The sequence below is a fragment of the Nymphalis io genome, chromosome 19, assembly GCF_905147045.1.
Source record: "Nymphalis io chromosome 19, ilAglIoxx1.1, whole genome shotgun sequence".
Lineage (NCBI taxonomy): Eukaryota > Metazoa > Arthropoda > Insecta > Lepidoptera > Nymphalidae > Nymphalis > Nymphalis io.
Window position 1 is genome coordinate 890,323 of NC_065906.1, and position 13,808 is coordinate 904,130.

The 13,808-nt window shown below is 40.7% G+C and overlaps 1 protein-coding gene across 5 annotated transcripts in view; it reads left to right on the top strand.

Moving 5' to 3' along the window:
• The window catches only part of LOC126775883 (kinesin-like protein Klp98A), a 93,511-nt gene that overhangs the window by 26,544 nt on the left and 53,159 nt on the right, over positions 1 to 13,808 (top strand). For 3 of the 5 annotated variants that reach the window (XR_007669917.1, XM_050498035.1, XM_050498033.1), the window contains exons 15-25: positions 3,041 to 3,166; positions 4,159 to 4,278; positions 4,575 to 4,734; positions 4,929 to 5,064; positions 5,381 to 5,618; positions 6,863 to 6,950; positions 8,223 to 8,386; positions 8,731 to 8,942; positions 9,241 to 9,337; positions 12,004 to 12,043; positions 13,479 to 13,645. Coding sequence is in view for 4 of the 5 variants with exons in the window: in XM_050498035.1 (XP_050353992.1) it covers positions 3,041 to 3,166; positions 4,159 to 4,278; positions 4,575 to 4,734; positions 4,929 to 5,064; positions 5,381 to 5,618; positions 6,863 to 6,950; positions 8,223 to 8,386; positions 8,731 to 8,942; positions 9,241 to 9,337; positions 12,004 to 12,043; positions 13,479 to 13,645 (1,548 nt within the window). In the remaining variant the exon portion in view is untranslated. The remainder of the gene's footprint in view (positions 1 to 3,040; positions 3,167 to 4,158; positions 4,279 to 4,574; positions 4,735 to 4,928; positions 5,065 to 5,380; positions 5,619 to 6,862; positions 6,951 to 8,222; positions 8,387 to 8,730; positions 8,943 to 9,240; positions 9,338 to 12,003; positions 12,044 to 13,478; positions 13,646 to 13,808) is intronic. The other 2 variants (XM_050498034.1, XM_050498037.1) reach the window with 2 other exon arrangements.

Consider the following 13,808-nt stretch of genomic DNA (forward strand, 5'->3'; position numbering starts at 1 on the left):
AAGTAACGTCTCACTTTGGAGAGGATACCAAGTTTTCGAGCGGCTATTTGGGCTTTGGACTCAATAAAAGAGCCGAAATTTAGAGTTGACGTGAGAGTAATGCCAAGAAGGTCAAGATGGTCAGTTATAGGTACAGACACATTTCGGAAAGAGGGAGGTAGCTGGAATTCCCTCTTTTTGGCGGAAAATAAACACGCCTGCGTCTTGGATGCATTGAACATGACCAATTTGGCATCGCCCCAATCGGACACTGCCTTAAGGGTCACGGTCAGGCGCTCTACCATGGCCTCTCTCTGAGCCTGGATTTGGGCCTCACTAGCTCGCGCGTTGGACTTGTAGCTCTCGACGACTGTGCAACTCGTGTATAGGGGGAAGTGCATATTTCTAAGAACTTTTTGATTCACCCTCGAATGCAAAAATATATATATATATATATATATATATATATATATATATATATATATATATTGTAAGCAACGCGCGGGTAAAATCTGATGTTTTGCTTCGTTTAGACGCGCTCTTAAGAAACAAAACACTCAATGACAGCTTAGGCCTACGCACTTTTGGAATTCAATTTGCATACTAGTGTCCAGCAAGCATCTGTACTTTTGGATTCCTTAACTATCATCGAACAATGAGGTCACGACTTCGCAAATGACTCTTAATAATCTCTTAGTTTCGTAATCCAGGTTTCATTTACAGTGAAAAAATTATGCAAAATTCTAAATATAACATAAAAAGACAATCAAGAGATAATCTGCTTAAATACTGTTTAATTGACATTCTTTAAAACACATATCAAACTACACGCAAAAAATAAGTATTTTTATTTATTTTTTATAATTAATAGGCCAGCGTTTGAACGTTGACTTGCCTGATGTTAAGCATTGACACGGTGTAGGATGTAGCACGCTTACCTATAAGAAACCTGTTTACTCTAGATTTGAAGACACCAACATTGTAGCTATCAGGAAATACGGACTCAGGCAAAGCATTCCATAGTTTCGCAGTGCGGATGATGAATATGGATTCAAAGCGCTTCGTACGTAGGCGGGGAATTTCCACTGTGTACCTATGGCGCTTTGGTCGCGTTTGCCTGGCCGTTCGATAGTAAAAAGGGGCGGGAGGAATCAGTTCGTGTAATTCCTGAGCACATTCTCCGAAATTTATCCGATAGAAGACTGAGAGTGATGCAACCACACGTCGATGTTCAAGACTTTGGAACCTAGACTCGACCAATGTGTCGTCTCCTATCAGCCTTCTGGCACGCCTCTCAATCAACTCTAGTGCCTGAAGGTGGTTCTTGGCAGAGCCATCCCAAAGGTGAGAGCAGTACTCCATACATGACCTCACTTGTGCTTTATATAAGCTTAGCAGTTGTTCTGAAGTAAAGTAACGTCTCACTTTGGAGAGGATACCAAGTTTTCGAGCGGCTATTTGGGCTTTGGACTCAATAAAAGAGCCGAAATTTAGAGTTGACGTGAGAGTAATGCCAAGAAGGTCAAGATGGTCAGTTATAGGTACAGACACATTTCGGAAAGAGGGAGGTAGCTGGAATTCCCTCTTTTTGGCGGAAAATAAACACGCCTGCGTCTTGGATGCATTGAACATGACCAATTTGGCATCGCCCCAATCGGACACTGCCTTAAGGGTCACGGTCAGGCGCTCTACCATGGCCTCTCTCTGAGCCTGGATTTGGGCCTCACTAGCTCGCGCGTTGGACTTGTAGCTCTCGACGACTGTGCAACTCGTGTATAGGGGGAAGTGCATATTTCTAAGAACTTTTTGATTCACCCTCGAATGCAACACTGTTCAAATGTTTTGTCATTTTTGTCAAACACTTGTCTAAACAATAAACCGCTCAGAACTCGGCCTTAACCTTTGTCTCTCATATCAGGAGTGTTTTGATATTATCACAGGACATCTTGCCTGAAAAAGACGTTTGACTTAAAAAATCTCAGCGCTATGTATGTAGCTTCGTAATGGAACCAGTGTAATGTATTGACAACGTGTTAGGACACCGGCGAGTGAGTATCATATTGAGTATATAATAATTATCTCCCACAAACCATTGCACGTTACAACTCTCATCTGAATAAAATATGAAGTAATGCGTCATTAAATATCACTTATCGCAATGTTTTTCTCATCGTAATTTTTATTTCTATTATTTTTATCTCATGTTAGATAAAGCTGTATGCGCCTTACAAATATTACGTCACGGCGTCTGTGCTCTGTAATCGTTCATGTCATTGTGCCACACACCTGCAATTCTACTAGTGTTTCTCGCGATAATTAATTTAAATTTTTCGCAATTAAGATTTTAAATATATTAACAAAAAATACTATAAAAAGGATTCATGGTTTTCGTGTTTAAATATCTTTTTTACATTGTTATTTTAAATATAACGGTTTGCTTGCTGCGAATAATAAATACATAAAATGTACAATTTAGAACAATCACTTTTTAATCAAATTATAATTTTTATTAAAACGATTTCAATTGAAAAATGTATTTATTTATTATAAGATTAAACCATTCTTAATTCCATTCATGGTACGATATAAAGTCTATACACGGCGCTCGTGTTTATTATATACTAGAGAAGTATCGAGAACTTTTTAACTTTCTATATCAGATAAGAATAATCATTAAAATAAAAACTTGTATAAATTATATAATCGACTTCGATTCGAGAACCACTGGTATAATTTAATCAGTACATTCACTTTCATGCAAACAATACGTTTGTTTTTATTTTCTCATAAACGAAACACCGCCGCCCCAGTTAGTGTCGACGCTTGCTTTAATAACGTAGGTCTCCTGTGCTGGTTATTAATTTTGTTTATTATGTGGATTTTTATATTTCAAGTGTAACCGATAATCATAGATCAAATACTCGTTTAATAATTTAATTATAATATTATATGTCTGATGTTGTAAGTACATTTTTTTTTGTCTATTTTGAGAATGAATAGTCTTAACTTGAAGTAAAGAACTCCACCGTTACCTTTACGTTGCTACTCCCGTGCCCCGTAGATTGTGAAGGAGGAGCTGCAGATAGCTGACCTGAGACGACGGCAAGGGGGGGTGAAAGAGCAGCTGCAGGAATTTGTCAGCACCAAGACTGAGGAACTGCTCGCGCAGGGGTACTACTTGGATGAGGTGAGATGGGAGCTCGAGTATTTTAAAATGTAAGAGAGAGAAAGATGTATCGAAATGTAATGCGTTACGTAATAAGCGAGTATTGTAAACTTTTATAGAATGTAATCAATACATTAATAATGGGTTACTTTTTTAATGTCGTTTAGTAGGTGTTTACGTTAACATTGATTTCTTCTTTCTGTTATCACTTATGGTCGATTGAGTTGCTTAAGCTTAAAAGCGTAACAAACAAACAAACTTACGTTTACACGTATAATAATTGCTACACCGAACTAATTTAGGAGGACCAAATGGTATTTAAAACTAAGGAAGAGCTTTCCACTGTTCACTCAACTATAATTTATTTGACGAGCCGGTTGGCGTGGTTGGTAGATACTTGCCTTTCACGCCGAAGGTTGTGGGTTCGATTCCCACCCAGGACAGACATTTGTGTGCATGAATTTGTCTGTTTGTCCTGAGCCTGGGTGTTATTATCTATATAAGTATGTATTTACAAAAAGAAAAATAGTATATATATGTGTATATCAGTTGTCTGGTTTCCATAGCACAAGCTCTGTACAAGCTTAATTTGGGATCAGATGGCCGTGTGTGAAAAATGTCCCAGGATATATTATTATTACTATTTGATCACTTTAATTAAGATAATCAGTTTTACACTATGTATGCCCAGTAGCGAATCTAGACAGCGCGATTCAGGATCTTGACAAATTCAATCAACGCCATCTATCGCTGCTAGTAGTAATATACGCCATTATACAATAATTTAGAAAGCCGTTAATTTACATATAATCAAAACTAGTGCTTAAGAAAGAAAACTTGATAACATTAATATATCTTCTGTGAAATGACATATATATTTTGTTTTAAAAATGTAAAAAAACTATGTATTTTCGATATTTGTAATCGCTAGCACGAGAAGTTGGTGTGTTTTCTTATCATACAATGTATTTGACTCTTTTTTTGAAATTTTAACATAATTTCGTTTATTACAGAGTCTTACTCCGAGTCCAGAGAGTCCTCCTTCAGAAACCTCCACTGAGAGCCTGATGCATCTTCTGCAGCAGTGCGAGCCCAACACTGCCAAAAGCATCAAAGAGACCGTCGAAAGACACGTGAGTTACGCTTAAATATAATTTAAAATGTGGCAAGGTGGGTATTTTATACATAGTTGACATAGTTGACAATGACGCAACATTTTTTCCTTAATAGCTATAGTGCAAGTGTGAAATAACCCTCGCACTGACTTTTACACTCATTAAAATGTGATCCACTCAGAAACGTAGTTATAACTAATATTTTCGGTTGTACATTAAGATTGTTTGATTAACCAATCGATATGGAATTTAGAAATGCTGTCAGCAAACCGAACAAGTATGTTGGTAGTAATCGTATTTTGTCAATGTTACAGAAAAAAGAGTTGGAGAGCTTAGAACAGGAGTTGCAAGGTCGAGTGGCGAGCGTGGCGGCGCACCGCGTCAAGGTCGAGCACCTGCAGCAGGAGCTGGCGCTGCTGGCCGCCCGCGAGAGGGGCCTCACAAGGGCCCTCGCCGACGGGGACAAGCATGGAGGTGCGCACTAGACATCATTACCTTTCCTAATATATAAAACTAATCAAATCAACTAGTATAAGCTCTCCTTATGAAGGTTACACCATCTAGACTTATTCTAACAAGTAGTCCGTTTCGTTCCACCCGAATAAGTTTTATTATTAGAGTAGTTTTAAAGTGTATAAATATCATAACGATGTGTCCGGTGGGGGCAGAGGGCGACCACGACGCGTCCCCGCTAGAGGGCGTGAAGCGCAGCAAGTCGGAGCTCGTGCTGCGTGCGCGGCCCGCCGTGCCGGACGCGCCCGACCTGGCGGCCGACGAGCGCGACTACCGCGCCAAGCGCCTCAGGTGCGTCCCCGTCCCACTGTGTACTGATTGTGATAACTAACGTTGTAATAACTTGTAACTAGTTTAAATAAATATATTTTATTTTACTATTTTAAATATATGACTTTATTTTGCATTAATGGCTGAATTGATTGTTATAAAATTTAGCTTTAGATGGACACATCTAGTTCAGATGAGAACTTTTTTACAATACATATGTGTGTGTGCATATATAAAAATAATGACTACATTTCAAATACGTATCGCCTGGCGAAACGAACGCCTATAAATCGCAATGTGCTACAATATTGACTTAATTATAATTTGTCCTAAACAGCTTAAGCCTCAGCCTCGACCCGCTGCCGTCCCCGAACTCGACGCTGAACACGACCGACACCTTCCACACGGCGTCCTCCTCGCCGAAAGCGTTCCCCTCCGAATCCACCCTCCCCACTCCGTCGACCACTGAGGTCTCGGGATTCGCTAGTGACGAACCGACTCCCCTTCCTCAGTTCAGACTGGGTCCGGCACCCGATGACAGTGATGATATGTCAAGCACTGAAGATTATCATAAGGTACGTTCTGTTACCAGAATTTTCTTTTTTATACATTTATGTAATTTATACGTGATTTTATGTTTTACCTAATATTATTGACTGACCCACCATTGAACCACCAACTCAATAGATTTCCTACAGTTAAACAGCGATACTTAGTATTGTTGCGTTCCGATTTGAAGGGTGAGTGAGCCAGTGTAGCTATCGGCACAAGGGACGTAACATATTAGTTCCCAAGATTAGGCAGGTAGGTATAGGCATACACGGTAGCATGCGAAAGCGATCCCGTGGTGCTCTTCGTTAAGACGGAAAGGGTACCGCGGGTTTTTTAGTGGGTATTCCGATGTTCGGAGCGCACTCGGCGCCTTGGACACCGGCGAGCCCCACATACCCCCCCACTGTTCCCGTGAGGGAAACGCGTAACGCGTTTTTCCAGCGTTAAAAAAAAAGGCAGGTAGGTATTGGCTATGTAAAGAGTAATTGATGTTTCTTAAATCACTAAAGTCTATGGGCTGTAACACTTGCCATCAGGTGGCCCATTTGTATAATAAAAATATATGAGATCTGCCATAATGCGCAATCACAGGAGTACCCTCTATTTCCTCACTCTCAAAATCCGATCACAAGGTAGAAAAGAGGTGCAGGATCAACGGCTTTACTGCTTTCACGAGGGTTGCCATAAACATTGACAACTTAGAAACTCAACTCTAGCTGTACTGAAAATTTATTGACAGGATATCCAATATAGATATTTTATTTACCCAAACCTGGACTTTTGCGCAGACTAAGGCATTCAAGTCTCTTTAAAGCTATCTAAAATCCTTTTGTAGTTTTTTATAACATTGTTATAATTATATAGGAAATACATTTTACTGGTGGTAGAACTTTGTGCAGGCTCGTCTGGGTAGGTAACACCCACTCATCAGATATGGGCCACCTGATGGTAAGTGGTTACCAACGCCCATAGACATTGGCATTGCAAGAAATGTCAACCATCGCTTACATCACCAATGCGCCACCAACCCTGGGAAACAAGATGTTATGTCCCTTGTGTCTGTAATTACGCTGGCACACTCACCATTCAAACCGGAACACAACGATACTAAGTACTGCTGTTTTGCGGTAGAATATCTTATGAGTGGGTGGTACCTACCCAGACGAGCTTGAACAACGCCCTACCACCAGTGGTATATGATTAGTTATGTTATGAAGAGATGAATTTCGATACTGGTTATATTATGATATGTTAATATTATTATCAGCCGCGGATCGTGGAGGGGCAGTCGTCCAGCTCGGTGGAGAGGTCGCCAGAAGAGAGACATCAGAGGACGAAATATAGGAGACGAATCAGTACGTATATTATGTTTACTTTTGAATGCTAAACATCTTCATAATAAATAAAAATTAATGTTTTTATGTTTGTTCTGTAAACGTTCCTAAACTATACAGCCGATTGTAATGAAATTTTTGCGACATGTTGAGCATACTGTAAAAAAAAACACAAGGATTTATCTAATACTTATTGACTTTTTAAATTTTACTTATTATTTTGTCTTGTTATTAAACATGACACAGACAGACATTTTTAGAAAATATACACCACACCACAGAGTACTAAATTATTAGATAATAAATTGCAAACACAAATCACATTAATATAAACAAGTAATTTTCGGCTATGACTCACTATATCAGAGATTGGTCTTTTTTATACAAGTTTTTGTACATTTGTATACTAATTTATACGTAAAGATTGGCTTGCTAGATAATTCTTCATAGAACATACATTATTAATAAACATTTCTGAAGAAATTGAATGTTTAATTCAGACACTTATTTTAAATTGTTTTGAAAGTATATTTTCCTATATATTATTATTGTCTATATAAGTATGTATTTACAAAAGAAAAATAGTATATGTAATATATCAGTTGTCTGGTTTCCATAGTACGAGCTCTGTACAAGCTTAATTTGGGATCAGATGGCCGTGTGTGAAAAATGTCCCAGGATATATTATTATTATATTAATCACTGTGAGAAGATGAATTTGACCATAATTTCATTTAATCGATAAAAAGTTTAAAATGTTATTTAAAATAAAGCCACTTTGAGGATATTGAGTGATACAGAGATTGATCAGTCTCCGATAATTACCAGGATTTATTACATAAAATGCCATTGTGAATCTATATATTCACACATAGATATAACAATGCTTACACGGGGCCTATATTTATTAATATTTATATTATAAATACGATAGTTTGTGGGGATAGATGGATAGTTCTGTGTAACTCTTAACGGTACTAAAGAACGGTTTTCCGACCCTAAGACATAGTAGTAGGACTGACTCTGTGAAGTCGGTTACAGTCAGTCATATACGCACGCACGTACGCACACGCACATTTCAGTTAGACAGAAAATGAGTTGCATGCATCTATTTTGTTTTTGTAAACAATATTTTACTCATTTATAAAGTTACGGTATATGGTAAAGCGGTACCCCGAACACAAGCATAATATTTTATTGATTGGGTTCAAATTATGTAATACAGAGATTTTTTAAATATTTCTTATTTTATTTACTGTACTGATTAAATTAATAATTAAAAATATGTTGAAGGAATGATATTTGTAGGTGATGGCAAGTCTCGTCGGCAAGTGACGGAAGCGGAAGCGCTTCGAGCGATGCAGAGGCTCTGTTCGAGGATCGCCTCGCAGAAGATGCTGGTGATATCCTCGCTGGAGAATGATTGCTCCAAGGAAGAGCTGAACAGACAGATTGCAGTAAATACAATTTTTCTCGATACATTATAATATACTAAAATATTATTTATATATTTATATATTCGAAAACTTTACTAAAGTAGGTTTATCGCATTTCTCTAGACAGAAAATGATCTTTGAAAGTCCAAAAAATTGGATTTGTTCATAATTTTAAGAAATATTTATTTATTACCGCTCTGCGGTAGAAGTTTTCGCGCAATCTACGCTGGACGATACAATTGTGATTTAAAGTTAGTCATTAGTTAGCAAAAACAGCCAACTTTCATATCTTCAGAATATCTTATTTAACTGACATTTTTTGTCTTTTAAACCTATTACACTCTCTCATTAATCTTTTACAAAAGGTACTCCAAGAACTTCAGAAGAAGTACGTCCGGCTGGAGATGGCTCTACAGTATTCTTTCTTCGATAACCAGCCGAACAAACGCACCATAATGGTGACTCCCATCCAGGAGACGCCCTCGCTCACGCTCAGCGAGAGTGACATGCAGGTGGCCAGTGAGCCCTCGTCTGAAACGCTGCAAAATGGACACTTCGAGGACCCGCTTCGGTGCAGGTCAGTGCTAAATGATTAGAGAGTCACACTATGGCTCTCACTTATTTTAGCAGCTGGAGGACTTTATGGAAGGCCGCGTTGCGTGTGATTAGTAATTAATTTGGGCCGATATATTTGGTTTAAAATATTAGTGAGTGGTATTATATTTACACGGAAATATATCTTAGATATCATCGTTTTCGGTGCTACGACGGTATAAGGGGTGGTCTATACTTCTTACAGCGCCAGCGACCAATAGATGAGACCTTACAAAGTTGATTAGAAGTTACAGAGTATATATATCCTTTTCTACTTGTAGATTAAAAGAAACGGAAGTGGAGGCATCGGACAACGTGTCGACGTCCAACGACGAGCTGGCCGAGCCCGCGTGGCGCGCCCCGCCGCCCGCCCTCACCGTGAGTCCCTCTCTGACTGGCTGCAGTTAATCACGTGCACCTTGATTATAGCCGTGAACTGTTTAGAGGTTTGACGTAAATTAAAAGATCTATCAATTCTACTGAATTAGCCGATACTTGGGCCAGTTTCCTTCTTTATTCATAAACGATATATACAAATGACTTGTTTCATGTATTCAACGACATAATATTAACATAGTTGTTGTAACATATAATTACATAAGTCCATATGTATTATATAGACGCCGTGGAGTACCGGCTTAGAATAGTACTCCCCCAATCTCATCCCGTGGGTCGTAAGAGGCGACTGAGGGACGGGGAAAAAGGGGGATGGGCAGCAGCGTCCCCCCTCCCATAAACATCTTACCCCCCTACTGCGCTCGCCAACACGCCTGCCCAGCGCGGCGAGTATGGGCAAACCCTCCTAAATGGCAGATGCGCCCAAAAAAGGCCCCCAGTTACCGGCAAGCCCGCTAGGCCCGACCAAGGTAGCGGTCGCGGTATCGGCAGGGCAGGGGGTGCTAAGAATCACCGGTTCACGGCAGGCTACCATATAAGACGACTTCACATGGCAACGTACAATGGACGCTCGATGAGGCTGGGCCATCACCTCGCCGAATTAGTAGTAGTAGTAGACGAGAACTACCATCGTTTTTGTCAGATAAGGCCTTAAATCGAACAATAAAAACGTTGACGCGACGCGATCTCCGACGCTCCAATACCCGTTCCATCAAGGCTGCGATTGAGCAAAATCGGGGATCGAAAGTGTTCGCTCGCAAGTTTGGGAGGCCGCGTCTGACAAAACTTAAAACTGAAAATGGTGGGGTCGTTACCTCTAGGCCTGAGATTGTCGGACAAGTAGAGAGGTTTTATGGGCAGTTGTTCTCTTCAAGATCGGATAAACCCGTGGGAATCAGTATTGATGACCAGCGCGCCCCTCTTATGCGCCATTACTCCGAGGAGCTCCCGGTCGTTGACCAAGGCGAGATTAGGGCGGCTCTAGAACAGCTTAAAAACAACAAAGCTCCGGGAGATGACGGAATCACAACAGAGTTGCATAAGGCAAGCGGGACTCCGGTCCTGAAAGAGCTAGCAAGCCTCTTTAATTCCGTCATCCAACATGGCAAGATCCCGGAAACGTGGAGCGGGAGTGAGGTGGTACTGTTTTTCAAGAAAGGTGATAAAACCCTCTTGAAAAACTACAGACCAATCTCCCTCCTGAGTCACGTGTATAAGCTGTTCTCAAGAGTCATCGCGAACCGTCTCGCCAGACGACTTGACGAGTTCCAGCCCCCAGAGCAAGCCGGCTTTCGATCAGGCTACAGCACCGTGGACCACATCCATACTGTTCGGCAGATTGTGCAGAAGACCGAAGAGTACAATCAGCAGCTGTGTATGGCATTTGTGGACTAGGAGAAAGCCTTGGACTCCATCGAAACCTGGGCAGTGCTCGACTCATTGCAGAGATGTCATATCGATTGGAGATATATCGAGGTACTGAGATGTCTGTACAACGCCGCTACAATGACTGTCCACATCCAGGACTGTAAGACGAAGGCGATCCAACTGCGCAGAGGGGTGAGACAGGGGGATGTAATATCCTCGAAACTGTTCACCAACGCGTTGGAAGACGTTTTCAAGACGCTGGATTGGACTAGGTATGGAGTCAATGTAAACGGCGAGTACATCTCACACCTTCGATTTCATCGATCATCATAGCAGAGTCGCTGGAACAACTCACCGAAATGCTGCGTAGCCTAGGCGAGTCTTCCCGGTGTGTCGGTCTCGGTATAAACTTGGACAAGACCAAGGTCATGTTCAATAGGCATGTCGTGCCGGGACCGATATACGTCGAGGGGAAACCTCTCGAAGTTGTTACCTACCTAGGAAAGATAATACAAGTCGGTAGGAACAATTTTGAGAAGGAAGCCGATCGAAGAATTCGCTTGGGATGGGCAGCATTTTGCAACCTTCGTCAAGTCCTCAAGTCGTCTATACCGCAATGTTTGAAGACGAAAGTCTTCAACCAATGCGTCTTACCTGCCATGACATACGGTGCCGAAACGTGGACACTAACTGCGGGACTAGTCCACAAATTCAAAGTCGCTCAGCGTGCTATGGAGCGAGCTATGCTCGGAGTATCTTTGAAGGATAAGATCAGAAATGAGATTATCCGGAAAAGAACCGGAGTCACCGACATAGCTTGCAAGATTAGCAGGCTGAAGTGGCAGTGGGCTGGTCACGTATGTCGTAGGACCGATGGCCGTTGGAGCAGACGAGTCCTAGAGTGGAGACCGCGAATCGGCAAGCGCAGCGTAGGGCGCCCTCCAGCCAGGTGGACCGACGACCTTAAGAAGGTGGCGGGCACCAACTGGATGCGGAAGGCGGAGGACAGGGAGCTTTGGCGCACCTTGGGAGAGGCCTATGTTCAGCAGTGGACAACGATTGGCTGTTGATTGATTGATTGATATGTATTTGTTGTATACATTACAAATACAATCTCGTTGAAGAAATACGTCTGTTATTTTTAGCCCAGCCTATTGTCGTAGTGACCAAAAGTGAACCTAAACTGCAATAATAGTATGTTTACATAACAGCTTAAAATAGTTCTAGCTAAAACTTTTTAAAACCCAATGAATTGTGAATGTGGCTTTATTATATTCCAGGACTACGGCGTCGAAGGCCTTATGCATCCCATTGATTTTGGTAAGTCACTTTAACAAAAGTAAAAGATAACCTTATAACTAATGGGCACGGGCCGGTTGGCGCGGTTGGTAGATACTTGCCTTTCACGCCAAAAGTTGTGGGTTCGATTCCCACCCACGACAGACATTTTTATGCATGAACATGTCTGTTTGTCCTGAGTCTGGGTGTAATTATCTACACAAGTATGTATTTACAAAACAAAAGTAGTATACGTAGTATATCAGTTGTCTGGTTTGCATAGTACGAGCTCGGCTTAGTTTGGGATCTGATGTCTGAAATAGTAATATAGAAAAAAAAACAATCCTTCTAATCTAATTTAACTATAAATAAGGAAAAAACTAAACAATTTAATTCAAACTTTATACAACTTAGGAATAGGTTAACTTAAAAGGAAAAACTAAAAAGTTATAATCTATATTGTTCACTACTATTACGCGTTTTGTTAAATTAAACCACACTTTACTTGATGAGAATACACGCTTTATTAAAAATTAAATTTGACACTTTATTTTTAAATGTACATTGTCAGTGTACAGCTTCTGACATATATAATGTATTTAGTATAAGAACTCCTTCGAATAATTATTTTACACACATTACTCAAAACAGTATAATTAAAACAAAAATATTAATTTAAGAAGTTAAGATAAATAGAACAAACTTGCATTAGAGTTAGTAAAGCCACAAAGTATTTAATGTTATCAATGTAATAATGAAATTAAAACGAAACAACGACAACACAAATTTGAACAGAACCCGTGCACTAATATGTATGACAGAAAGTAGCATACCGCCATCCATAGATGGCATGCGGATGATAGATAATTGATAATATATGTTACGGCCATTAGCCTATGGGCTAATTGGGACAAAGAAACGAAAGTGAACTTTACACTTTTTGTAACTTTTAATCGGGTCAACCGATTTTGATAAAATAAACGATGGCTTAAAATACTTCTTATAATATTTCAATTTGTTATTTTAAGTTGTTTTAAAGATTACCCCGGACAAACAGACAGACAGACAAGAATAAAAGTTTTGGTAACTCGCAAATAGTTGTATTAACTTTATGGGAATTTACTGGTAGGCTTTGTGCAACCACCCACTCATCAGATATTCTACCGCAAAACAGCAGTACTTGATATTGTTGTGTTCCGGTTTGAAGGGTGAGTGAGCCAATATAATTACAGGCTCAAGGGACATAAAATCTTAGATCCCAAGGATGGTGGCGCATTGGCTATATAAGCGATGTTTGACATTTCTTACAATGCCAATGTCTAAGGGCGTTGGTGACCACTTACCATCAGGCCTATGTGCTCGTCCGCCTTCCTATTCTATAATAAAAAATGGGAGGCAGTTATTTTGAAATTACAGACGACCACTTTAATTATATTTATTTGCATAGATAGTCTTGGCATTGATGTAATGTCCGCAGCGGAGGTGGTGAGCGTGCCGGGCTGGGTGACGCGCGGCGCGGGTGCGCGCACGCACCACGAGTACGAGGTGCGCCTGCGCCTGCCGCACGCCTCCACCGCGCTGCTGCGCCGCTACCGCCGCTTCCGGGACCTCTACCTCGCCGCGCGCGCGCTCTACGGGGAGAAGGTACTGTACGTCTACAGGGGTACACGCTGCTACCTCACCGGCGATCACGTGTGCAAATTGATTACACCGTGTCCTGATAGCTTCAAACTATTAACTGTTTCTTGTTGGACCGACTCGGCACTAAACCCAGGACCACGTGGTTTGTAGTTAGGCGGTAGACCAA